Source organism: Tachypleus tridentatus, chromosome 7 (genome assembly GCF_004210375.1).
Source record: "Tachypleus tridentatus isolate NWPU-2018 chromosome 7, ASM421037v1, whole genome shotgun sequence".
NCBI lineage: Eukaryota > Metazoa > Arthropoda > Merostomata > Xiphosura > Limulidae > Tachypleus > Tachypleus tridentatus.
The window spans coordinates 134931696-134958768 of NC_134831.1; the positions used below are offsets into that span (position 1 = coordinate 134931696).

Below are 27073 nucleotides of genomic sequence, written 5' to 3' on the forward strand. Positions count from 1 at the left end.
GTACTTTTATACACTTAATAAAGAAAAATGTTACAAACAATATAAATAATATTACCGTGTTCTCAAACCCACGGTCACACAAACAAAATGTTTTACACACTAAATACTTCTTTTCAATTCGCTATTGTTTTTCGCTTGTATATCATTACGCGTGTAGAGTTTAATTACGTCTCTACATTGGCAAATCCAGAAATCACCTAAAAGTCAGAGCAACGAACATCTATTTTCTCTAACATTTTGTAATTCCTCTCATTTAAGTAGAGTGAAATCTTTATTTTATTGCAAATAAAAATGCCTACTTGTCAATAAAAATTATTTAGGTGTAACATATATTTCTGCAATAAAATCGTTTTGCAAGAAGATATTAATAGTTTTCTATGATAACTAACTGATTTTCATTATTTTTCAAAAATACTTCACTGCTGTATATCGAGATGAATCTGTTCAATATTTCAATTTCGGCTTATCCGAGTTTTTTTCTATCTTTATTCTAAGAATGAACTGAATTCAATTATTAGCTTTGTTCTATATATTCTATTGCTCCTTTTAACTTACAAATGTGGTGAATTACAATTTACTTTCTCCCGAGAAAAGCGGGGATTGAATACTCTGATTACTGTTAATTTTATGAAAACACTAGGTGGCAGAATTCTTCTAAGTTTTATGCCTTTAACGCTTACAGGAATGTAGAGTTATGGTGGTGTGGAAGGTAAGTAAGAAAATTGTTTTTTCCTCTCAGGTTGAAAGTATTGTCAATAAGTATTATATATTTTTTAAAAAGGGAGATAATATCACGATCTATATATCCAAATTGCAACTTTATTAGCTCAATATTTCTCTTTTACAGTTCTCGTAGGAGCTTTCGATATCCTTCAGTTTAGTACAACTACAGCACACTGTTCGGTGCACGTTCACTAGTAATACAGTTAAATTTAAGAAATCTGGATTGTGGAACTGTGATTCTTAAACTTACACTGCTACACGTTTTTTAAAGTTCATATTGTATTAAAGTAATACCAAACATTCTTGAATTTATTTTATTATGATATCAAATCAGTAATGTTATTGTTAAATAAATAACGTGTAAACAAGTAAACCATTATTGTTAACAACATTGGGTTAAGAATAGAATACGTTACATATATAAATTCTAAACATTTATTCATAGTTGTAATAGCTAAATATTGAGCTCGTAAAGCTATTGTGAAGATATAGGTCGTGAGTTTGTTTATATTCATAGAAATGTCTTGTAATAAATTCTAATTTGCCTTGAAGTTAATATTAATATTTTTTCTCAATTATGCATTAATTTTTAATTTTACAAAAATATGGCTTTTATATATATATAATGTAGGTTTAAACAGCTGAGCTACATTACAATATATGGCTTTAAAATTAAAAAGAGGCAAAAGCAGTGCATATCAGGACAGGAGGTAGGACTTTACATATCCACTTTCCCAAAAAATCTTTATTTTTCAGGAAATTGCCAATATTTCTGTATTTTTAAATAAGTGTAAAGTGCTGGCATCCAGTACTGCCAACAACTCAATAAGTCATCAACATAGTATTACCTATTAGTATCAGAGAAATGTTAGAAGAGTTATGTTGTTGAGTTGGTTCCCATCTGTGTAAGTATAACTTTAATGCATTAACTTGCACTTAACTGTCTTAAGCCCTAACATAATTAAACTTTTATTTAAAGGTTATGTACCAACTATTTGTTAAACTTGCAAGTTGATCCAAGTGATTCTATAACTCTGAATACCACTAGGAATACCAAAGATTTTAATGAGCTCAGCAGATGTAACAAGTTTACTAATTGTGACCATAACATTAATAAAGTGAAGGTCTAAGCACTGACCCTTGATGTATTCTACTAGTAGTAATAACAAAGGTCTTGTTTGACTGGATTCTGTTAATAACAATATTTTGCTCTTAACTATTCAACCACTGTACCACAATCCAATTAATTGGTCTTGCTCTAAGCTCTACAAATGTGATTTTTATAGCTAATCTCTTGTGTATCAAATTATCAAGTTTCTGGAGCTCTTTGAAAATTTAAGTACATTTAGTCTACATCCATTTCATCATCAATATCTCAAGTAACATCATTGAAAAAAATGACTGGGAAGGCAAGATTTTTATTTGAACTTTCAGGTATGATATATATCAAGTGTGAAGCTTCCTTTACTTAACAATGTAGAATTTTTTATACTACTGAAAGACAATAAACTGGCTTATAATTGCAGAGCAGTTCTTATTCTCTATACAGTTAAACTTTGCAATGAAAAATTACACTTAGCCTTGAGTTGAATGTGTAATTTTCAATGGGTCTAAATATAAATTGATTATGGTTCAATAACCAAAATATGAGGCTTCATATTTTTTATATCCATTTGATTTATTTAAATGCCACAAAGCCTTAATTAAGGCACTTTATCTGCTTTTAAATTTTTTCCTGTTTTATTTGTCTGTATTACAGCCTAAACATATAACATGTTAAATAAGGGATTTCAATCCAATACTTGAGAGATGTGATACTATTTAAACACACAAAAAATGAAACTTGTACTGTGTTATTTTGTACAAATCTATATTTTATAAATGTAAATATATCAATATAATCATTTTTAAAGTGTTATTCAATACTGTACAGTGTTTAGTGTACTTAATTTTCATCAACTTTTTCCACATGCCAGAACTTAATAGTTCTGACACAACTTTGCCGAGAGAGTTCTGAATTTACATTTTTTGTTGTTGATGGTGAACTGCTGTTACATGCATTTAAATTTTTATCCAGTAATGCTGGTCAAAGCTGAACATAAAAATTTATGTGAAGGTATATTTTGCACATATGCTCTAAGTATTAAGCCATACCAGTATGGTGTGTTTCAGTGTTAATGAAATGTTTGTTTGTCTGTGGATGCATCTCCTGTTAAACAAGTTGTCTTATCCACACCAAATGTAGTTTGGAAACTTAGGAGTCCAAAAGCAAACCATATTCATATTAATCATTCTAATACACAGAAAAATTAAAATATTTTGTATAATAAATCCTGTATCATTACTGTAGTAGCTATTGTGAATAGTTCAGTTTTAATAAAACTTGCACCACAATAAAACTGTACAAGTCAGAAATAGTAAATAAAAGTTTCAGCATTTTGTCTTGCTTTCCATTATAACCAAAATATACAGAAATAACATATCCAACTACAATAGGGAGAATAATGATATTGCTGCTATTTAATTTTTATTATTTTATATAATCATTGCAACTTTATATAAATTCATGCATTTACTTTTACAAATTTTACTCCATTTACTTGACTTTATCTTTTTACTGGGCATTTGGCTACTCATTATTACGATTTTGCGGAGTGTCTTTTGAAACTTTTATTCTTTTACATTTTGATAATAGCTGCTATGACACATAACCCAGAACCAGGACTGGAAAGGCCAACTTCAGGTGACTGACGGTGGTTCTTGAACTTACCTGTTAGTTTTCCTGGCGGGTTATGATCATTTAGCTAGAGTAAATACCTAACAACTTCTTATACTCTGCCTTCTATCTTAACATTGTAGACTAGGTGTCAACATTGGTTTTATACTTTTTTGTTTTACTACATTTATTTATTTATTTTTATTTTTTTTTACATTTTTACCGAATGTCTGGCGCAGATAGCCTCGCTGCTTTGTGCCATAAAATACTAAATCAATCAATAAATTCATGTAACTGTCAAGCAGGAACCCTGAATCAGTATGATGTAGTTGTTTTCAAAACAGGTAGATGAAGTATGTATCTAATGTTTATCTGGGGCCCATGTGGACTCCATACTATCATTGGCTATCACTATGCATGCAGCTCACCCTATAGCATAGGAAATAAATGTCTAAATGTTTTTTTCACTGAGTAAGCTGTTTTAGATGATAATTCATTAAAGTAGTACAGTATCATCTCGTCTGTTTATAACATCATTTTGGTAAACATGTATGTGCATCTCATTCCACAGTAACAGTTCTCTGTGATGATTGCTTATGGTGACCTATTTTATAGAAACCTTGCTTATTGGATTTTCAGTCCATAGCCTGCTGTAAGAATACATTTGTCTTGGGGGTGTGGTTAGACTCGTGGTGATCCACCCTTTTCTTTGAGTTTAATTTTGTAGTGTTATGGTAATCTCATTATGTATTGGTGGATAAAGCATTGATACAGGAGTATAATAAAACTGGGGCATTTTTTGTAACACTGTTTGTATACGGAATGGTTTAACACTGTTTATTTGTATACTGGTGAATAATGTAATTTTGTAGTTTCTTGATTTGCTCACATATTTTTTCAAGAATATATATATTTTTATGGTGTTCTTCACATTGCATGGTAACCTTAATAAAAGTTGCAGTGCCTTTGGTTTTTGGAATTTCAGTCCAGAGGTAACTGTAATGGTAATTTTGTGCTGGGGTCTGGTTGGACCTCAGGTGTTCCACAATGTAATTGTTTAAAGATGAGCTTATATAGAGTTATGTCTTCTCCCCACCTCCTTTCCTGATTCACAACATTTAACTTTAATAAAATTAGAATAAGTGCTTAAGCCTGAATTAGAGAAGTATTTCATAATTTAGTTTCCTTTTTATATTTCTTACCTCTTGATGTAGTATATAGTTTTTTGCAAACTTCAAAATTATTATTGAACTTCATGCTTAAGTGTACAAAGTTAAGATAGTAGAAATCTTGACCACATCTCTACTGTTTTTGAACATATTAAGTTACATGCGAGCAGTAATCATGGTTTTTCATTGCTAGCATATTCTTTATTATTGACACTGTAACCTTAGGTTCATATTTAAAAAAATATTGTAAAACTGTTACAAAAGTAATATTCATAACTTTTAATAGCCCTGTGTTTAAAATTATTATATCGTAAAAATTACTTACCGTAGTGGGAAATAAATGTTAAAAGTTTTAATTTAGGGGAGTAGTTATAGCTGAGGTTTTTCACAAATTGTGAATGAAGATGCTGTTGTTAACATAATTTGCTGAAGATTTATTACTATTTCCAATTTCTTGTACATATTTAAATTCCCAACTTTGTGTTGAGAGAAATAAAAACAATGGTAGTTTTAAATAGTTTATGAGAAAAGCAATGGAGTATTCAATATAAAATGTTTTTTGAAACTTCTCCCAATAGAAACTTTTGATTCTCTGTATGAAATTTGTGTTCTTCTAAGGTAAGTAGTTGTAAAGATAATCATTTTAAATGTTTTGTTTCATACACACACACACAGATACGAAAGCAACATTTATACATGGGATTTTGTTCTTATTGTTAGTTTTCTGTATTGAAGTATGTGTAGGTATTGAAATAATTCAGATTTTTTGTGTGCACATCTAGAATGTATGAGGGCTATACTACTGCCTGTTTATGTACTCATTAAATGCAGGATGTTGTTTTCATAGTGATAAAAAATATAACTATTATTAGGAGAAAACTAGTATAATACTTAAGCTAAAGTACTTACGCTACTCAGATAGCTTGCTTTGTTGAATTACTTCTCCTAGCTTTAAAAGTGGTTCTTTTAGTTGTTTCACATGTGTATCACTGTTTTACTTATCTTTACCAAGAATGTTTGTTTAGAAAACAGGTACTTTGATATGAGTCTGTTAAGCATAAAAAGATAAAGGTTTTTTTTTTAGTGCAAAGTTCATAATTTGCTTGTACCACTACCAGTTATTAGTTGTTTTGTATGTTTGACTTTTATTATTTGTTTATTTTTACTTCAAATGCACATGTATTTTTTTTTTTTGGAATAGTGGTTTTGTTTGTAGATTTTTTAAATATATTTGTGTTGTTCATGTACAGAGATGAGGAAAACTGCATGTCAGTTAGCTATGACATGCATCAAACAAGTTGTAAATATGTGGAGGTTTTATGATAAGTGAGGTAATAGTATATTTGACCCTGATTCTGTTGTGATAAGAGAGGAGAGAACAAATAATTAATTTTGTATGAAGAGAATTATATAAAGCTCTAGATTCAACTATGGTAAATGAGACTATAATGAATTTTTATACACACATTTGACATGTTTTGAATACATATTAAAATTAGTGGATTGTGCACTGTTCATTTATTGTTGAAATTTATTGCCAACAAGTCAGAAACCTACTGTAAAGAATCTTGATCTCTATTCAAAATGACATTTGGTGAGCTGACCTGGATTATACAGCGGTAAAAGAAGATGTAAAAGACAGTGAAAGTAGGCCTATATGTGCACAAATGCAGTGATGGGAGAACTGTCAAGAGATTACAGTCATGTTGACTGATTTTGATGAATGGATAGAGATAGGTGAGAGACTTGGGTTAAATGGTGGTGATCTATAAGAGTTTGTAAAACATCATCAATAGTTGGAAAGAGAAGAAGAAAGACTAAAAGAAGAAAACATTTAGAATACAAATTGAGAAAAAGAAAAGGAGAGGAGAGAACAAGAGCACAAATTGAGATCTCCAAGCTCATCCAATAGAAAGAGGAAGAAACTGAGAATGAAAATGGGGTCAAGGTCAGCTAACTCAAGCTGCCCATATTTGATGAATGGAAAGATGGGATGGATGCTTTGTAGAGAGATGAAAAAATTTGCCCAGAATCAAAACTGAGACATAGACAACTAGGCAATCTGTCTCAGGCCACTTCTCACAGGAAAAGGCCTATAAGTATATGGAGGCATGGTGCCAGAAAATGCCATGGACTATGACAAGTTAAAAGTGGTCTTGTTGAAATGTTATGAACATACTGAAGCAGGTTTTTGGTGGAAATTGAGAGACGCCAAATGTGAATCTGGAGAATATGTATTTACGTTTATGACATATTAACAGAGACATTTTACAAGGTGGACTGGCATGGCCAAGCATGACAATAGCTTTGGGGGACTGGTAGATCTACTAATACATGAACAGTTCATGACCACATGTTCAACTGACATGTTACTCTTTCTAAAGGAGAGAGCACCAAAAGATGTAGAAGTGGTGATCAACCTGGCAGAACAGTATGTGGAAACTCGTAAAGGAAGCATAACTGGCAATTCCAAGGATAGCCAGTTAAAGTTGAAACCAGGTGTGTAGTGACCAGAAGGATACCATCAAAAGTGAAAAGAATTCAGTATGCAAAAGGGAGAAGAGATGCTATATTTATTATAAAATGTGGCATAGTGGAAATGAATAAAGTCTGTAACCAATAAATAACAACAGAAATACCTAAATAAAGCAGTTGGAGCTAATTAGAGTTTGTACTGACAAGAAAAGAGTAACTATCACCATGGTTGCTGCTGCCAGAAGAAACATAATAGGTAGAACTTGCGAAATTCACCACAAGAAAAAAGGGTTATTTCCATGATTAAATAATGCACAACTGAGGGTCAGCTCAAGTTAGAGAATGGATCAGTAGTGTCAGTGGTGATTGGAGCATGTGAAAAACATTAAGAGGGGCCAACAAATCACAACAAACCAATAGGTGAAGGCTATGATGGGGACAAAGTTTTATGAGACACTGGGTGCAGTAGTGTAGTAGTGAGAACCAGTTTAGTTTCTGATGACCAGAAGACAAATGTGGCACATCAGTGTGTGATGAATGATTGGAGACAGATAGTTTCCCTTGCAAAATAAATGGAGACCTTAACAGTCAGGTGCATGAAGGCAATAATCTACAAATTGGTGATTGGAAAAATACCAGGTAGTAGATGTTTGAAGAAACCAATCAGAAAGAGGATTGATGAAGTATCTGCTGTCACCACAAGAGAAGAGCTAGCAAGATGTCAAATCCCAAAAAAGTGACATCTCGAAGTCTATGGGAGCTAAAGGAAGTTAGTGAAAGTAAAAGTGAAGTTAGATTGCATGGTTGTCAGTTTAGCCTTAATGGGCAATTTCTGAAGTGAAAGTTTCACAGTGTGTATTGTAATAGCAGGTGGAGGAGAATAATTCATCTTATCAAAGGGTATTATTATTGAATCTGTCTGCATGGATTTTGAAAGGAAGACATTTAAAGTTCTGTTATGACTGTAGTAATAATAGTTATAATGGTAATTTTGAGGATGAGTTTCACAGCTTTTATTGTAAGAACAGAGACAGAAGAAACTATCTTGTCATTTTGGTTCAAAAGTAATTGGATCATCCTGTGTGGATGTTTGATGTAAAATAGAATCATTTAAAGCTCTAGATGATGAGAGGACAGGAGATTTTCTTAAATTAAGACAGTTTTGTATAAGGGTGCTTTACTTGGAGTATAATTTTTTGTCTATAGGAGTAAAGGCCAGTACTTATGAATTTAAGAGGTGAATCAGTGATTTCCTTAATAACAAACAGTGGGTTTACATTTCTCAAGAGTGTTTGTGCAAGGACAGTCTTCAAGGACCAAATGGTCCCTTTATTTATTATGGTAAAATCAGAAAGAGAGAAGATAGTGAGAATGTCCTGAAACATACTGTCTAACCACAGGTATACAAACACAGAACAGGATTAAATTATTGAGTACTGCAGTAAAGTTCTACATAAATCAGTCTAACTGGAACCCATTAATGAAAAGCAAAATAGGGTCCTTGAGTAGGAATCACTTAAGTTTTAGGCATATGATACAATAATGTGTAGTAGTGTAAGGTGGGATGATACACATATTAGGAAATCCACCTGTCACTTGTGTGGCATGAGAATGCAGTCAGACCTAAGGAAGGCTCATAGCAAACCATAAACTAGTTAATAATAACCGGAGCCATGCAATTAATGGAAGTTGCTATTCGATAACAACAAGAACCAAAATAAAGAACAAGTTATAACGCTACAAATCTAGTTTTCAATACCCATGTTAAACAAAGTACAAATAGCCCAATGTGTAGCTTTGAGCTTAACAACAAATAAATATAATGGCAATATAATAATATTTCAATCACTTAAATGCTTGGAATAATAAAAAAGAAACCCTTACTTTAAGTTAATTAAGTTTCTGCCATTAATTGATTTTATCATAGTTACTCACTGGATATACAGGCCTACTGTGGTTTTATTGTTTTGAAAAATTTATATGTTCTACAGTAAGTCCTGTATGCTGAATTTGAAAATATATTTTACTCCATTGTGTGCAGATTTTTCACAAAATGTTATAATGCAGTACATGAAAGAAAAACTACAACATGTTTTGAGCATGAAAGATGTAGATTAAAAAAAAACAGGACCAAGGATGCATATTTGTTTGACTTCAGTGTTCTTCCATTTCATCAGTTTGTATTTTTGTTAACAAATGAAATAATAATCTAAGTAAGAGTTTGTTTTTCTTTGCAATTTTTACAAAATCCTTACATGATAGAAAAAATTAATATTTTTAAAATGTATAGTTATTATTATGGATAATCTGTTATTAAAACTGAAACAATTTCTATGAAGTTTAAATTTGCAAGCCTGTGATATTTGGAAGTATTGAAAACCATAATAGTTGGAAAATCTTGTAGATTATTTTTATAATGTTAAAATTGACTTAATTTTTATTTTAATTTAGTTATTTTATATGATGCTAAGTGATGTTAATGATGCTCATAGATAACTGATCATTTTAATTAATCAAGATAGTTACCAAGCTCTATACATTAAACTTGAATGAACTATGATGATATATTGGGTAACAAAAGTTAGAAGAGAAACCAGTATGGTGGTTTGTAATGTAATAAGTTATTTTCATCAAGAGAGAAGAGGGAAGATGTAGAATGCTTGTCCAGGACCTTTCTCATCATTCAGAAGAAAGTTCAAGGAAAAAGCTAGAGTAGGGACATTGAAGTTTGGGAATGTCTTCTATAAAGTCTGATTATTGTAATATGTAGGAAAACCAGCTATCAGACCTCAAATAACACATATAATGGCAAGAGTCAAAGACAGTTTTATACCATAGAAGAAAAACAATAAAAGTGGCTTAGGAAATTTCTAAGTAAAGGTCTGAAAAGTTAACAGTAAAATAATAGAAAGTGTCTAATATTATGAGAGCCAGTATAATCAGTGGATGACATGAACAGAGCATATTAATTTGTGTATTCTGATTTAACTAACCTGATGTTGAAATAATCACAGAAAAGTAGACATCTTTCTGAGCAGTTGATATACCTGCTTATAATACAGAGATATAACCCAAATGACGTAGGGTTTTAAGAAACAGCTACTGTATAGATATCTGAAATCTGAGAATGAAGAAACACAATCCTTTATTGTGGGAATGAAGAGTGAATGTTACATTATGTATAAATGGCAGAATACAGGTCAATTTAACCTGAAGAGTGCAAGCTACAATGGATCAGTGAGGTCCCAATAAATGTACTGAGTTCTAACTTCACAGCAAAGTGCAACATACTTAGCTGTCAATGGATAGCAGAACTTACAATGACACCAAAAAAGTGGAAAAGTACTTATAGAGATCAACCTCCAATTTCTCATTGTTCTGTGTTGATAAGAAAAGCTGTAAAGGGAGACTGAGATTGGTGTAGTGATGCAGTTTTAATCCTTCATTAGTAACAGTTATACCAGGGGAGATGAACTTAAGAATTCACAGAGAAGACTCCTTGAGCTCTGAAGTCTTATAGTTGACAGGGTTTGAATCCTGACTAGTCATTTGAGAAGATATAATACACTAATTAGAGGAAGAAGAGAAACTGGATATAAATCTGAATTTCTAATAAACCATCCTGAAAGTAGGAATATATTTTCTGCTTTTTTATAAATAAAAAGAAGAGTAAAAGAAACTAGCTTAACTCACTGATGGTGCATTTATCTGAGAAAGTCGTAACAAACAGGCAAAGTATTTTTCTTTAAACAATTATATCTTGGATATAATGGCGTATCTGAGTTAAAATTTTTAAAATTATGTCAGTACTTTTGCTGAAATAGCTCCAAAAACAATTATTTTTGATTAGAAAGCATTTTTATAGAACTTAAATTACTTTTGTCAATGATGGCGTACTTGCCACAAAATATTCATATATTGCCTAGATCAGTGAGAATGATTGCACAAGTGATTAAAACATCATGCCTGATTTAAAAACAAATCTTACTGTAAAATTTGTTACTTTTAAGAAACTATTTGGAGTATTTTAACAATCACACTGATATTCTTATTCAGTGTATGTGGTTCTGCTATCTGACTTAATGGTTCATTTGAAAATATTTTGTATGCTGCTTTAGCATGTTGTACGTATTTTAGTGCATGTGTTTAAGAATTGATGTATCTGAGAAATAAACAGATGTGAGGATATTTCTTGTGATAGTGGATTTCATTACTTTTTAACCAAGTTTTTGGTATTGATGAAGATCTATTGAAAATAACTACCATCATGATGTATCCTGTTAAAAATAACTACCATCAGGATGTATCCTGTTAAAAATAAATATTATCAGAATGTATCCTGTTAAAAATAACTTCCATCAGGATGTATTCTGTTAAAAATAATTGTCATCAGGATGTATCCTTGTTGAAAATTTTAGTTCTGAAAATTGCCACTGTATAAATGAGGCATGTATTGATTTATGGACTGTGTGGATTAGGTCTAAGGTGTTGTCAACAACACCATTAATAGGCACCTATAGTATATGTTTTATGAGTACAAATAGTAGTCACAAATCAGTATATTATGCTCTTAAGGGTAGGAAGTGTTAAAATTGTATCTAGGGACAGTTAGTATGGGTATCAACACTTTTACCAATAAAGCAGAGAACAATGTTTTGACCTTCTTGGGTCATCTTCAGGTTAACCTGAATGTTAATATTGTTCTCTGCTTATCAATAAAAGTGTTTATCTGTACTAACCATCCTGAAATACATTTTTACTTTTAAGTGGGTTTCATATCATCACAGAGCGTTGAAATTGTTTTAAAACATCACTAATTTTGCTGCTTGACATTGCTGCAATTTTAAGTACAAAATTTCTGCAACAGGGTGTAAGGAGAATATTTTTGTTGTGTGAAATTTGCTGGAATAAATTTTACTCTTTTAAGTATGCATGAACAATTTAAACTACAAAATGGAAAATATCCTTTATACAATTTCCAGTTTCATTTCTTGATGAATAGATTAACTTTTTTAAGTTACTAAGTCTTGAATGATTATTAGAAAATTGTAAAAAAAAATTGTGTAAAAGTAATTTTTGATATTCTAGAATTATTTTGGTTTTTGCCCCTTCTGTGTGAGGTTGCACCAAATTCCTGGCTAGTTCAGCAGGTGTTTTGTATTTTTCATTCTCCTGCCTAAAAATACATATGGTTGTATTGCTAATATTTTGTAAATTGTCTATTTCTTGAATGAAAAACAAAATTTTTTCTCTAGTTGTATATTCACAGAGGAATGTAAATGTTAGGAACATATGACTGTCATTCATTCAGTTTTAATATTAAGCCTGAGACAGAGCAGTTCCTTGAAACATTCCTAGTTAAATTTTGTTTCAGTTTCAGTGCTATGTTTCTATGGTGATTTTATTGATATATTTAAATTTATTATATTTGTGAACTTCAGTGTCACGTAAAGTTTTAAAAAATGTGACTAAATGTGTAAGTAGTTTTTAAAATCTATTCACTAATTTTTTGCATTATTTATAAAGCCATTTGTTGTAATTTCTCCATTATAACTAATCATTTGGATATTTGGCAATTTTGAAACTACATTCTTTAGAGTAAAATATTAATTGAAAATCGTTAGGTGAAATAGGGGTGAACCTATTTTTATTTGTAAATCAAATTTTGTTTAAAGAAAAGATAACATATAAAATTCATTTTGATTTCTTTTCAATACTTGCATCAATTATAGAAGAATATTATTGCAATTTAGTACAGGTAATGTAAAGTTCGCAATGTCCCTTGGACTGATGGTGTGTTCACGATGTCATGGAGGTTTTCAACCTCAAGAGCAAATTGTGAATTCCCAAGGTGAAGTTTGGCATCAAGAATGCTTTGTGTAAGTTGTATGATGTATTTAAGTACTTTTCTTATCAAATACAATTTTTCACATAAAGACATACTCATTTTTATAAAATGTTTCCATTGTAGTAGTTTGTGAGTTTGGTCTTTAGAATGGGAATGATATAACTTATTGATAAACTTTACTGATCAAATGAAAGTTTATTAGAATGTGATATAAATTTTGGATAATGTAGCAGTAAAGAGTGGTTAAGAATTGAAACATTTGTTAAATATTGATCTGAAACTTAAATTAAGTAAGGGAGAGGCATCTTCAGTGTAGCTACTGAAGCAGTTTTAATGTTTTAATCTTGGAGATTGAACGTATGGCTGTATGTTTGAGAAATTTAATATACTGCTATTATAAAGTGTTCAATTAAAATAAAATTTAATATACAAACAGAATGATTGAGAATGGCAAAATAGAAGGATAGAGATGTCAGAGTATTTTGACAAAAAAGGTATAAATTTCTAGTGCAAAAGATTAATATTTTATATATTGTTTTTCAGACTTTTAGTGTGTGTGATTACTTGCCAATCTAGAGTTTATATAGTCAGTTTAGTATTTTTTCTGTTTTGAAGATATTCCTGAACAAACAGGTAATCTTTACGAAGAATTAAAATTAATCTGTATAATGATGATGGAGTAAATTTTAATTTCATTTCACACAGTTTACATTAATAGACTTTTCACAAAATAAACAATTAATAAAATAGCAAGTGTTTTAGTGTTTTAAACTTAATTGTTTTAAATATAGGTGATGTGTTTCATGATTTATGTAAATAAAATGGTAGTTTTCAGGCAGAATTTAGAGGACGGTGATGTATGCACATTGTCGTGTGTTCAGTGGTCTTTATCATCTTTGCAGCAACATCTGTGGACATTGCTTTAGGGTATTTCTGTTCAAAAACCAGCAATAGTTATACTTCATTGTCTTTTACATTATAAAGCAGATATGTGAAGGCTGGTTAAGACTGCTAAGAGATTGAGTTACTGTAGTTTTGACATACTGGATCATTTCTGATAGTCTGTTCTCCTTTGTTTCTGTCACTTAATGTTATTTACAGTGTACTTGTGGAATAACGACTTCTCAAGGTTTTGGATTTTTTACTGAATAATGTTGTTCTGGTTGTACTTTTAATGTTATTTATTTGAATCTCAGAATTTTTGTTAGTGATTGTACAAAAGACCATAGTTAATTTTTAAAAGCTCGGAAAACAGTGTCATGAAAGGTTTGTGTTATTTATTATCAATAACTAGTATTTTAATATTTCCTGAAAAGGAGGCTAAGAAACCAATAACATAATTTATGAAGACCTTGTATACATTATAAGAAAGTTCATCTGGACATTAGACCTTTTAAGAGTTTTCTTGAGACATAAAGTTTGACACAACACAATGTATACAAATCATCATCTGGAATGTTTATTTTATTTATTATTTTGATGTACCAGTTATGAACTACATAAATGTCATTTATTATTAGTGTAAACATTTTTTGTTAAATTGTAAATTATATATGAAGATTTTTTGCTACATTATTGTGAAAACATTCCTGGACATGTGATACAATTGTGATTAAACAATTATCCAAGTCTAATACCAGTTAAAAAAAAGGGGGGGGCATGAATAATGTGCATTTAAACATTATCCCAGAAATACATTTTTCTGGAAGAATTTCTCAAGAAAAAAAAAGAAGTGTGTGGGACGTGTTAATAAACACTTGAGATAAGATTTGTCACATCAGTAGGTACTTGTGAGGAGTGTTTATTCAGTCAAAGCATGTATGAGGAGAGAAAGAATGCAAAAATAAGCTAAAACATTCTATAGCAGATCAAAATTCTAGAAGCTGATCTTAATTGAAATCAGTGTAAATAAAATGTTATTAACAAATATCAACCCAACCAAGAACCTTCAATGGCATATCTTAGTTAAAATATTTTAAATTATATCGATATGTTTGCTGAAATAGCTCCCAAAACAATTATATTTGATTAGATAGCATTTTTATAAAACCTAAATCACTTTTTTTTAGTGATGGATGTGCACTTCAATTTACCACAAAATATTCATGTGTAGACTAGATTATAAATATGGAGAAGTGATCACTGAAAGTATTAACTCTGTGCTTATAATAAAGCAAGGTTTAGTTTCAGTAATCAGTGTAAGGATATGCATCTCAGAACAACTAATTTTTATTACCATAGGAAGTTTTCAGTGATTGTAGTGTTCTTTCATGTCATAACTAAAGATCACTGTTAAAAATATCATATAAGTGGATGTATAACATGGTAAAGGTGTTTGAATACTTTAAGTTCTTGAATGGCCAGTCTTGGAACATTTACTAATTGTTGTATAGTTGTTTTAATGCACTTATAAAGAACTAAATGCTACTGATAAATAATCTTCACTTATTATTATGTATAGGTGTTGCCAATGCTTCAGACCTTTTCCTAATGGTATATTTTTTGAGGTAAGTAAACAAATACTGTTTTGTTTTTTTTAAGTTCTCCTGAATGCATTAAGTAAAAATCAGTGGAGGTTATTTGAAGATCACAGTACTGAACAAAATTTGCTATTAATGATAAATATAGATAGTATTGTTGACATCGTATTACAGTTTTGTTATTTTCACTCATAAGTTTAATAATTGTACTTAAATTTTGTTTTATTCACAAGATGCAGTTTTATTGTTTATCCATAGGAGTATAGTTAGAGTTGAGTAGGTGAATAAATATGAATGGTTTGATCTGAAGTGATTAAATTTATATGCACACATCTTGAAAGTATGAACCTGTTTAGTGTCAAGCAGAATTTACATCTCATATACTGAATAATTACATATTTTCTTTATTTTTAGTTTTTTCATTTGGGTCAGTCATGAAGAAAATTCCATCTTGATAAATATAATATTTTATAATTTGCTACTTTCAATATCTAATAATACTTTTTTAAAGTGGTAACTTAAATTGTTTAAAAGATATAGGTAAGAGTCAATATTCCGAACAGTTCTAAAATCAGGTGGTTTTGTAAAAAAATATATTATAAAAAGAATTTCATAAAATATAAATTGGAAAATTTAATGTTTTTAATAAATGTAATTAAAAATGTTTTTATGTTGTGCAAATTCTGGGTAAGTAACAGCATTTTGAAAGGTAAATAAACTGCAAACTCTCTCTTACATTGATGTACATATGTTAATTTCAGAAATTATAGCTGTTAAAATAAACCTAGCAATTTCACATAACACATACATGTGTTTGATAAACAAGAAAAAATGTGGAAGTTTGTTATGGTGTAGTATTCAATGTGTATAGGCTTACCTGAAATACAGAGCGTACCACACTATATATTAGAAATTATAAAAAGTCTGAAACTTTCTTTTTTTCCAGTTTGATGGGAGAAAGTACTGTGAATATGATTTCCAAGTTCTATATGCACCATGTTGTGGAAGATGCAGAGAATTCATTACTGGACGTGTTATTAAAGCTTTGAAGAACAGCTGGCATCCTCACTGTTTTCTTTGCCACCTGTGTCAAGTTCCACTGTCAGACCAAGGATTTTTTAGTAATGCAGGGAGGTATGTCATGTTCTCTCTTTTTGCCACATTGATACATATTGTCTGGCATGAAATGTCCACTGAACCAGCCTTGTATTAGTGAAGGAATGTTAGCCATAATTCTAAATTTATTAAGTATATATACATAAAACATGAAACTTTTAGTAAAATATACAAGTCTATTGAGAAATTAGAGTGAAAAATAAAAATTTTTGTTCTTTATAAATCTTGAATATTGTAGTTGAATAACTTTTAGAACCTCCAAATGTCTTTCCACAGGTTTTTCAATATATTTGTTTTATTTACCATTAACTCTCTTCAAAACTGTTGTTAAGTCAATCATATAGGGTGAAATGAATAGTTGATAATTTTTACACAGTGATGTTGAATGGAATTTTGTTAATAGTAATGGCATGCATGTTTTGATCCATATCCATGTACATATGGTTAAACAGTTAAGCATTTGTAATTATCTACAGGTTGCTGTTGATTAATTTGTCTGAGTTAACAAAGCTTGAAAGCCTTTAGACCGAATGACCAACTTGGAATTTTATGATTATTTAAAATTTGCATATATTTTTCCTTAATTAAAAGAAAAAATGTAGGATCAAGATATGGAAAATTCTTTATTGTTTGGATCTTTAGAAAGTTTCTAGTACATGAACTACAGCACAAGTGTAATATGATATAAAATTCATAAGCTTCTTAACCTTCTCACTTTAGGAATCCTTTACTGTGCACAACACACAGTTTTAGTATGTTATATTCAAAATTTTATTAAACTACCAATTATTATACCATAAAATCTTATCTAATAATCCATATTTTAATAGATAGATAGTTTTGAATTCTTAATTTTGCAATGCAATATTTAAAAAAATCCTGAATTTCCTTTAGTCTGAAATATTTTCTCTTAGGTATTTCTCTTTACATAGGTATCTTATCTTCTCTATTTTATCCACCACCACTTGAAAAAAATATTACATTAAATGTAAATTATTCACTAAAAAATTTTTATTGCTCAGACAAACCAGTTTTTTTATAACCTTCAATTTTGTTTCTTTACAGAGCTCTGAAATATAAAATTAGACCTATCGTCACATCTACTTGTCATATTTTCTCTTTCAGGATTTGTTAATTTAATAACCAATAAAAAGTTGAGGTTTTCATTTGTCAAATGACACAGTGTATCACATCGTGTTTTAATTAGCTGAGCATCAATTTCTTTTATAATACAGCTTTGGTTACCATGAGAATCATAATGGCTATCTTGGATGTATTTGTAACAGCTCTTTTTGCTTAGTTTTTAAAGCCAGACAAATTGAGAGTGTTTGAGAAAATTGTCTGCTTTTCTGCATGTTATTAGTCTATGCTCTTTAGTGCATTATTTAATTAAATAAAAATCTAGTGCATTACTACCATTAGTATAAAAAAATAGGCTTAAGTGTCTTTGACAGTCGACAACAAGAAAAAATAAGATTGGTAAGTACTTTATTTTTTGTTTTTAATGTTTATTTTATATTTATTATAATGTAACAAATTTAAAGTAGGGATCTTTTTAGTTCAGTTAAGATTGGTAAACTAAATATATAAGTTTTGTGAGACACACATGCTAACAACTTGTAGTGACTTGAGTGTAATGCAATTCAATAGCATTATGGGAATTGTATGTGCTTCGAGTGATTTACAAGTTATAATGACATGGATATTAGTTAGACATGGCTAAAAAGGCAATCAAAAGGTTAATAAAACAATACAATTTAATTATAAAGAGGTGTATAACTGTTATGACCTTAAAGCTACTTAAATGAACGTAGTTTCATGTTATTACTTAATCATTCAAAAACGAAAAAAGCGTTATTTTTAATTTTTTTAAATAATTGAGGTTGGTCAAATTGACTATGTATATAGATAGGATAGAGAAAATAACAGGTAAAATATAAAGTTTTACTGAAAAAAAACTTGAAATGTATTTAGGGAGGTTTAAGGGATTATAGAAAGGAAATTTGAGATGAGGAAAAGTATTTTTAATTTTAATATGAAAATTACTTTTCATACAGACTACTTAAAACAAATACTCAAAATATTCATGGACAAATATTTATTTTATTAGAAATATTTCACTAAATATATGATTTTTTTTGTATGTGAAAGAATTACATTGTCAGCCGAAAGACACTACTAAATTTTATGAAGATATACGCACTAAATTGAAAGTTAGAAGTATTAAATCTGAGATCTTCTAGCAACAAATGGATTATTCCATTAGACTGTAACCAAAGTCCACTTTGTTTTGGGTTTTACAGACCTTGTTTCTTTCCATTGTCTAATATCTTTGGTGAAATTGTCTAAGACAATTAACTTGTAATGCCAGACTGTAACAGTTTCTCACTGTTCCATTAATTGCCTTTTTTTTGTGACATTGGTTCCTTTTGTCCTTCATTTTATTTAACTATTGGAATTTTCTCAACATACCAAGCTTGCATTTTCCTTGTTATTGTGGTTTGCTAGTTATTGTCCACACTTATAACATTTTACTCTGCTGTTTTTTCTATACTATGCCTGTATAAGTTATAAAATAAAGATGCACTTGTTCAAAATCTTTACATATTTAATGTACTTTGGATTTGTATTCCTAGCATTCTCTGGTGACAAGTTTTGATTGGAATTGTACAGTTGTACATCTAACAATGTTAAAATTAAGTGGTTAAAAAAATTCTTAACCATATTTATTTGTTTATTGTTAAGTAAAATTATTTTTCAGCTGACAAGTTCTTCCCATAACTTAGTTTGTTTTATTTTTCTGTGTTGTGTGTTGACACTATAAAATATATTCGACTTTCCCCTGTGTCCTTTTCTTCAGTGTTTTATGAGAGATGTGTTTGTGTGTATGCATATTTGTACAATTGTTCATTGGTAATTGTTATTATGAATGACATCTAATGAAGCTTTGATGTTTTGTACAGTGAATTATGTAGCCTGAAAGAAATGCCTTTTATCATTTTTTGGAAGAGAATTTTAAATTTTTAGTTTCTTTGAAGTTATGTTAAAATGTTTTTACCCTTACTTTCTTATAGAGCACTGTGTCATGATTGCAATACCAAAGAAAAGGCAGCTTTTAGTGGAAAGGTTATTTGTGTTAAATGTCGGTGAGTACATTAAGTGCCTGCAGTGAAAACAATGTACATTTGTTACTGAAATGACAGTTCTGTTTTTCTATCATTTAAGCAAACCAACTAATTTTTATTCAGCTTAAAGAAAAAGTTTTGAAAATGTTTTAGTTTATAAAGCTCAAATAAAATAATTTTTATAATTTTCAAAAGTATTTTGTTCAATGCAGTAAGTTTTGTACAGATTTTTGTCAAAAAATGTATAAAAATAAGTAATTCGATGGATTTTGAATGTGAACCTTTTACTTTTATAACAAACTCCTGTTGGCTTTTGTCACTGGACCATTCTGGCTTATTTGCAAGTATGGTGGGGATTTTCCTATACATACTTAACAGTGAAAGTTCCTGTCTTAGTTCTCAATCTCTCTGTGAAAACACCATACATGTAAAGAAAACAGCTTTCAGATTCAGGGCATAAAAATTCACTTTTGAAAATTTATGTTGAGCATTCTTAGGTGTTACAATTATGAAGGTATATCTATCTATTACACAAAAGTGTGGTTGGAAAATTGTTCTTGTTACCTCCATCATTAGACCTTCTGTTCCTGAATTTTACTTGCTTCATCTGATTGATGCTCAGTTCGAGGCCTGTTACTTTGTTGTTAAGTCTGTTATTCTGTTCTATCTTCCTTAGAGGAGAATAAGATTTCTTTCTCATCACACATCCATTCAAGGGAAATAGTTAATCTAAAGCATATAAAACTGTGAAACAAAACTTTTTACTCTTATCTTCTGTGTCCAACTATATTGAACTGAAATGGATAAAGTTTGATGGTTTTCTGATTATGTTGTGTGCAATGCATAAAGAGCAACTGTCTGTATATTGTCTATGGCTCTTTACTTATTTTTGACTGATCCATCTAGCCACCCACCCATCCATTCATAAATTCATCTTTTTTCCACTAATTACTCCAGAATTGTTTTGTTTGACATTTACATGTTCTTCCTGCACTGCTATAAATTTCTTACAAGCTGGATGGTGTAAAACTTGGGCAAGCCTCTGTAGACAGCTAGGTTACTGTCTTGCAGACACAAGTGAATAGTTGGTGTGAAAAGGAATGTTCAGGCAATATTATTCTGATATTTCAATTTAAGGAAAGAATCGTGTATATCTGTTCTATGAATGCTAAGTGTACGCTCCTATCCTTTTGTTTTGGGTTTTATAGCCTCCATCTGCCAGGTATGGTTTTGATGTTCCCACCTTTTTCAGAGTTGATGGGGTTGGCCTGCCAGCTATTCATGTTGTCTTCCTCTTTTAAGTTTTTTGAATACAAGTGTTTTTGTTGTAAAATGTGTACTAAAATGCCCACTTGTGCATTTTGTAATAATGGGTAGAAAATCCAGTGTAGAGCATTTGTATTTTGGTATTTATTTGTAACTACTGGCACATCTAGGTGATATTATAGTTAGGAAATCCAGTGTAGAGTGTTTGTATTTTTGTATATGCCATTGTGACCAATGACACGTCCATGGTATATTACAGTTAGTAACTCTAATGTAAAATATTTGTATTTTGGTATTTATTGTAACTACTGGCACCTCTAGGTGATATTATAGTTAGGAAATCCAGTGTAGAGTGTTTGTATTTTTGTATATGCCATTGTGACCAATGACACGTCCATGGTATATTACAGTTAGTAACTCTAATGTAAAGTATTTGTATTTTGGTATCTACGTGTTATTATCACTAGCACATGTAGTTTATTGAAAAATTATAAGTAATTAAAATGACTGAACATGATTTTTCCACAAGGGGGCAGATGGTTTCATAAAATATTAATTGAAAAATATTCTTATTTTAAAATTTATTAGTAGAGTTAAATAAATTTAAGTTTTCAGTTTACACTGTTTTCTGTTTCAATTTAAGATCATGACTTTTTAAGGAGTTTTAAAAGTTTGTAATATATATGTGATATAAAATGAAAAGAAATATAAACATTTTGCTTAGGCTTATATTTATTTTGATGCTATTTACTATCTCAATCATTTAAGTTGTATTTGAATACCAGAGTTGACTCTATTGTGTTGTAATATGATATTCAGTCTTTATTTTCATGTGTTTATTTTTACTTTATTCAGTGGTGTTATAGATGAAGATCCATTACGAATATCAGATGAGACTTACCATCCATATCATTTTAACTGTTCCAAATGTGGGTAAGTACAAGGTTTTTAATCTTCTTAACTTTGTGTGTGTGTGTGTTTGAGGAGAAATATACAACAAAGATCTTATGACTTTTCTAAGTGTAATATATTTGAACCTGTTACCTGATAAAAAGTTATTTCACAAGTGAAGATACTATCTACACATGTGGTCTTAGAAATACTTATGAGATTTCATTACTAAAAGTTGTATATTTAATTTCATATTTTACTATATTTGCATATAGTGTGATGTAATTTGAATGTTTTAATTAGTAAATCCATTGCAAGATCTTTCTATTTTATTATGATTACTAACATATCCTGGTGTATTATAGTTATAAAATCAAGTATTTGTATTTTGGTATTTCATTGTTATGTTATTTCTTTTTCTGTTATTCAAACATGATTATTCAGTTATGTCAACTTTTCTCAACAGAATTTTATTACCATTTAAAAAATGAATCTTAATTGTGTGCAAAATGAGTAAGTTCTTATTTTATACAGTTTTGTAGTTTCTCCTTATCATAAGCATTTTCCTCCTTGCATTTATAGTAATATTGGTAATTTGAGTTTCTAACTTGTATGAAATCATAAACTGTGTACTTGAACAAACATCACAAACATCAAATTTGAACCAAAACTGCATTTAATGTATAAAAATTGATATTTAGGATTTTTTTTGTATTATTTTGTATTTTGTATTATTTACTTTTAAATTGAGAAATTAACGTATGATACTAAAATATAAAACATAACCTACACTTTGATGCCAGACTTATTGACATACAGTGATAAAATTGCATTTCAGTAAAATATTGAATGTAAGTCTACAAAAGTGACAATGTGCTCACTGACCTCTACTCAAACCAAAATCTTTCTAGTAGAGTTAACCAGACTTGTATGATGTATGTAAACTAGCTGGAAAAGTTCAACTTAAAACCTCACTCAGTATACATAAGCTAATAGCAAATCTTACAAAAAATTCAACCATGGAGACCTGCAAAGCTTGTAATTGAAAGTGGCTCTATTTGAAATTATAGGTTTTATTGAACAAACACTGATAAATCTTTGGAAGTTCAATAAACTACTAGGAAAGGAACAATATGGTACAATAAAAAAGTATGTGTTTTTATAAAAAGAAATTTATATAAGGGTAGAATGTTTAGTAAAAGGGATAAATACACATTTGAAATGTTGAAATTCAATTAAGAAAACTTGTAGAAACCAAATAAAGCAAGAAAAAATGTTTCTGAATGCCTATAAAAAATTTACTGCACATTTTAAAGTGTTAGTTCTATTTACAATTTTATTTACTTGTTCATTTTTTTTTATTCACAAAAATCACTTTACTATATACCAGTATTTTAATGAAGGTAACGTATAGGTGTGATGAATGAGTTAATTGCTGTATGAAGAGTTACTGAATCCAAGCTCTTTCTTTTTGATATTTCAGAGTAGAATTGACATCAGATGCCCGAATGGTAAAGAAAGAGCTGTACTGTTTACGTTGTCATGACACCATGGGAATACCCATCTGTGGTGCCTGTCATCGACCAATAGAAGAGAGAGTTGTGCATGCTTTGGGAAAACAATGGCATGTTGAAGTAAGATGTCTTTATCAACCGTATATGAAGTTTAGTGTGACTTCATCATTTAAATTACATGTTGTGATAGTTTCCAAAGTATGATATTCCATCCTGCAAGGGATTTTGCCTTGAACTGTTGGCATTGTAAGGCTTAGTTCTTTGTTTCTTGTCATTATTTCTGTTGTTATATTAGACTCTACGTGGAAGTAAGTTTAAAGCAATTTTAATATTAGGCAGTGTATTTTAATTTTTATAATATTGGTTATTTGAAGATAAACCTGAATTGTTTGCATAGTTTGTTTTTTAATTGGATGTGAATCTAGTTGGAAGTAAAATGAGGTTGGTATTACAGTAAGAAAAATTGTGTGGACTTGTTTAGCACAATTTTATTTCATATGTAACAAGAAGAATTTTTTTCTAATTCTAAAGTATCATACGTTGATACAAAGCACTGTTTTAATAAACACAACAATCAGATAATGTAATTTAAAAGTAGATGTATTTAATTTTTCCTTCAACAGCTAAAGGCTAAAATCTTAGCCATACATGAGAATGACAGAATATAGCTCAGTGAAAGAACAAAAGAATAGTCTCTACACATTAAATATCAGTTTTTCTCATTTTATTTGCTGATATCTGGAATGAATTATAAATTTTGTTTAAAAAATGAGAATATTATTTGAATGCCCAATCTTGTAATCTATCTGCAGATCTAAATTTCAGTCTTTACAGCAGTTTATGAGAATATAATTGCTTGTAATGAAACTATTTTAAATACTGAATGAATTATATTAAAAAATTTTTTTATCACTGTGACATATTTTGTAAATTATTCCCATATTGGTCAGTTGAGACCTGAAATAGTCACAGATAAATCTGTATGAACATTTGGCACTATTAATGTAGCATACAACCCAATCTTCTCACTCACCATTACTTTGAAATTATTATACGATGTATGAATGATTTTAAATAACCATGGATTTCTTCTAATACTTGTGTGATTGACCATCAACATTTATTCAGCATGTGTTAGACATTGATAATGAGTGTAATTACATGATAAACAGTGGTATTAATTGATTAACTTGTATTATGTGCTGTATTAAATATATATACATAGACAAAATCAATCCTGAGCTTTATATATAAAAAATTTGTTGTTTCATAACTATTTCCTAGATGTATGTCTTAAATTTATTTAGTTTTTATAAATATGTAACTATAAATATTAAAAATATTAACATATAAGACTGTTGGGCCAGTTGTTGGTTGGGATCATTTATTTATAACTACACCCTCGTAGTTCATTCCAATAGCATGAAAAATTAGAGAATGTATTGCAAAATATAAACTTATTATTCTTCTTACTGGTTTAAGCTATGAATTTATTTAGTGGTTAAAACTAAGTTTCATTAAACACACACACACATACCATTTGGGTTAAAACTAAATTTTGTGATACAAGCCTTTTTCTTGTTAAAATAGATTTTGTAATTTTGCTCATTTTGTATCCTATCACAGCTGTCTACAGTGTGAAAATTTCCAGTTATTATTCCAACTAAGCAGGTTAAACATTTGTTTACTTGCAATACTCTGGTTATTTATTTAACATAAAGAACCATGTATTTTCACATTAAATATTCCTTCAATGATTATTGTAGCTAAGCATGTTCTTCATGTGAAAACTTGATTTTGCTGTCTGACATTATGAAAATTGTAACATCTAATGGAAATTGGTATGTTATAACTTCTTTGGGATTCACAAAAATGTATATTTATCATGTTTACAGTTAAGATAAAACATTATTTGCAAAGTTGTGGGTTTTGTGAAAAAAAACCTTCTTGTCATAAGCACAAAATTCTGGAATAAAAAAATCTTTCCTCCATACTGTTCCATAGTGCATGCATGAAAAGTGTAGTTTAGGATTTTTGGTTTTATTTATTAAGTGAACACAATCAATGTAATGCCATTAGGAGCTCAGTTTTGTTGAGGTGGCAAAAAAGCTGAATGTAATGTAGGATTTTACTTTGATGTAATAAGTGAACTCAATACTCTGTAACATATAAACTGATAAACAAAAATCATGGTTTTCATTAATATTGCCACAAATTAAAGTGATGTGTAATATGTATATAAAATAGTTTATCTAATCTTTCTAGAGCTAGCAGTCTGGGCTTCTATTCTGTAGAAAAAACAGTATAATAATATTGTTGTGTTAATTTAAATATTTTTTACTAGATTGTAAACTAAAGGCATATGCATATTATCTTCAAAAGGGGGATGGTCACATGGATGGGTTTCCTATCTTAACCACTTGCACCACTGTGTAGTAGTGTGTTACCTGTCAGTCAACAGACATTAAAATGGAATCACATAAGGGATGCTAAATGTTGTAGTTTGTACTGCTGTGGTATTAATAAAATATGTACTTACCATGAATCATGAGAAGAATTATGCACTTTTCAGGCTACAACACAGGATGACATATGAACTTCAAAAGCAAGAAGTAAAAATATTTATTACTCTTAATTTTGGTTTTATTTACTCTTAAAACATAATGCTTTCAGGGACCCTGTGGAAGTACATTTAGCTGTATGTATTAAATAGGTTTGAGGCTTAGAGATATGCATTTTTTTTAAATGTTTGTGTCTATTTGCTAGACTTCCACAGCTCAGAATTTTCAGGAATTTGCTCAGTTCTGTAGAAATTTACTAGAAGTGTTTGTCTAGAAATAGAACAATTGATGAGAAAAAAAACAAACTTTGTTCAACAGGTAAAGTGTAATGGTAAAACTTTTATTTCTCAGACAGATCTTGTTGTTCTGAGTGTTGAGTAATATTAATTTCACTCTTAAAGAGAGACTGTAAATGGCTTTTTTCAATTTCAGCATTTTGTATGTGCCAAGTGTGAGAAACCATTTTTGGGTCATCGTCACTATGAAAAAAGAGGCCTTGCGTACTGTGAAACACATTATCATCAGCTGTTTGGAAACCTTTGTTTTGTTTGCAATAATGTAATATTAGGTGATGGTAAGTCTAGATTTTGTTTGCAATTTAATATGTAATTTTACAACACTATGCAGTCTTTTTTTTTTATTTGTCTTTACTGAAGAATATGTAGAGAGATTGTTAAAAAAAATAAAAAATAGTTGACATCAGTATGGTAGCAGTCCAGTGAGTAGATAAATAGAAAAGTAGAGGTAAAACGTTTTTTTGGTTTTATTTATTGAAAAGTGATGAAGTTGTTTGTTACATTGTTAATAACAATTACAGATTGTAATATGACATATAAAGACAGTTATATCCGTAATATAAGAATACAATTTAGTAATTATTAAAGGAACTGGTATGTGTTGTTTATCAAAAAATAGTGATTAGGGTAGAATAACTTGTCTGTTTGTGACCTGTCAAATCATTTTTTGATAGGTAAGTAAATTAGCCATGTAAGTATTGGTACTGGTACTACTTGAAGAAAATATTTTGTTGCAGTATCACATTAAAATGTTTACTTAAAAAAAACAAAAACATTTTTACACTTGTTGGCAGTGAAAAATATGAAACAGAAGAACTTAATACAATATTGGGTGTTTTTAGAGTGGAATCCATTAATCATTTGTTAGGAAAAGAAAAATTTGTGTATGCAAT

The 27073-nt window shown here is 29.7% G+C and overlaps 2 protein-coding genes across 5 annotated transcripts in view; one reads left to right on the forward strand and one right to left on the reverse strand.

Annotated features, from left to right (window-relative positions):
* LOC143256655 (sodium/hydrogen exchanger 6-like) overlaps positions 1-5605 on the reverse strand; it is a 49023-nt gene extending 43418 nt beyond the window's left edge. Inside the window, exon 1 of the mRNA XM_076514148.1 lies at positions 5518-5605. The gene's annotated coding sequence lies outside the window, so the exon portion shown is untranslated. The remainder of the gene's footprint in view (positions 1-5517) is intronic.
* Positions 607-27073, forward strand: part of LOC143256656 (LIM and senescent cell antigen-like-containing domain protein 1) — a 37826-nt gene continuing 11359 nt past the window's right edge. The window contains exons 1-10 of one of the 4 annotated variants that reach the window (XM_076514149.1): positions 663-709; positions 2010-2157; positions 5187-5226; positions 12837-12962; positions 15393-15438; positions 16358-16545; positions 19602-19673; positions 21774-21851; positions 23293-23443; positions 26317-26458. In XM_076514149.1, coding sequence (XP_076370264.1) covers positions 2121-2157; positions 5187-5226; positions 12837-12962; positions 15393-15438; positions 16358-16545; positions 19602-19673; positions 21774-21851; positions 23293-23443; positions 26317-26458 — 880 coding nt within the window. In that variant the 5' untranslated portion in view covers positions 663-709; positions 2010-2120. Of the gene's footprint in view, positions 710-2009; positions 2158-5186; positions 5227-12836; positions 12963-15392; positions 15439-16357; positions 16546-19601; positions 19674-21773; positions 21852-23292; positions 23444-26316; positions 26459-27073 lie in introns of all 4 variants that reach the window. The other 3 variants (XM_076514152.1, XM_076514151.1, XM_076514150.1) reach the window with 3 other exon arrangements.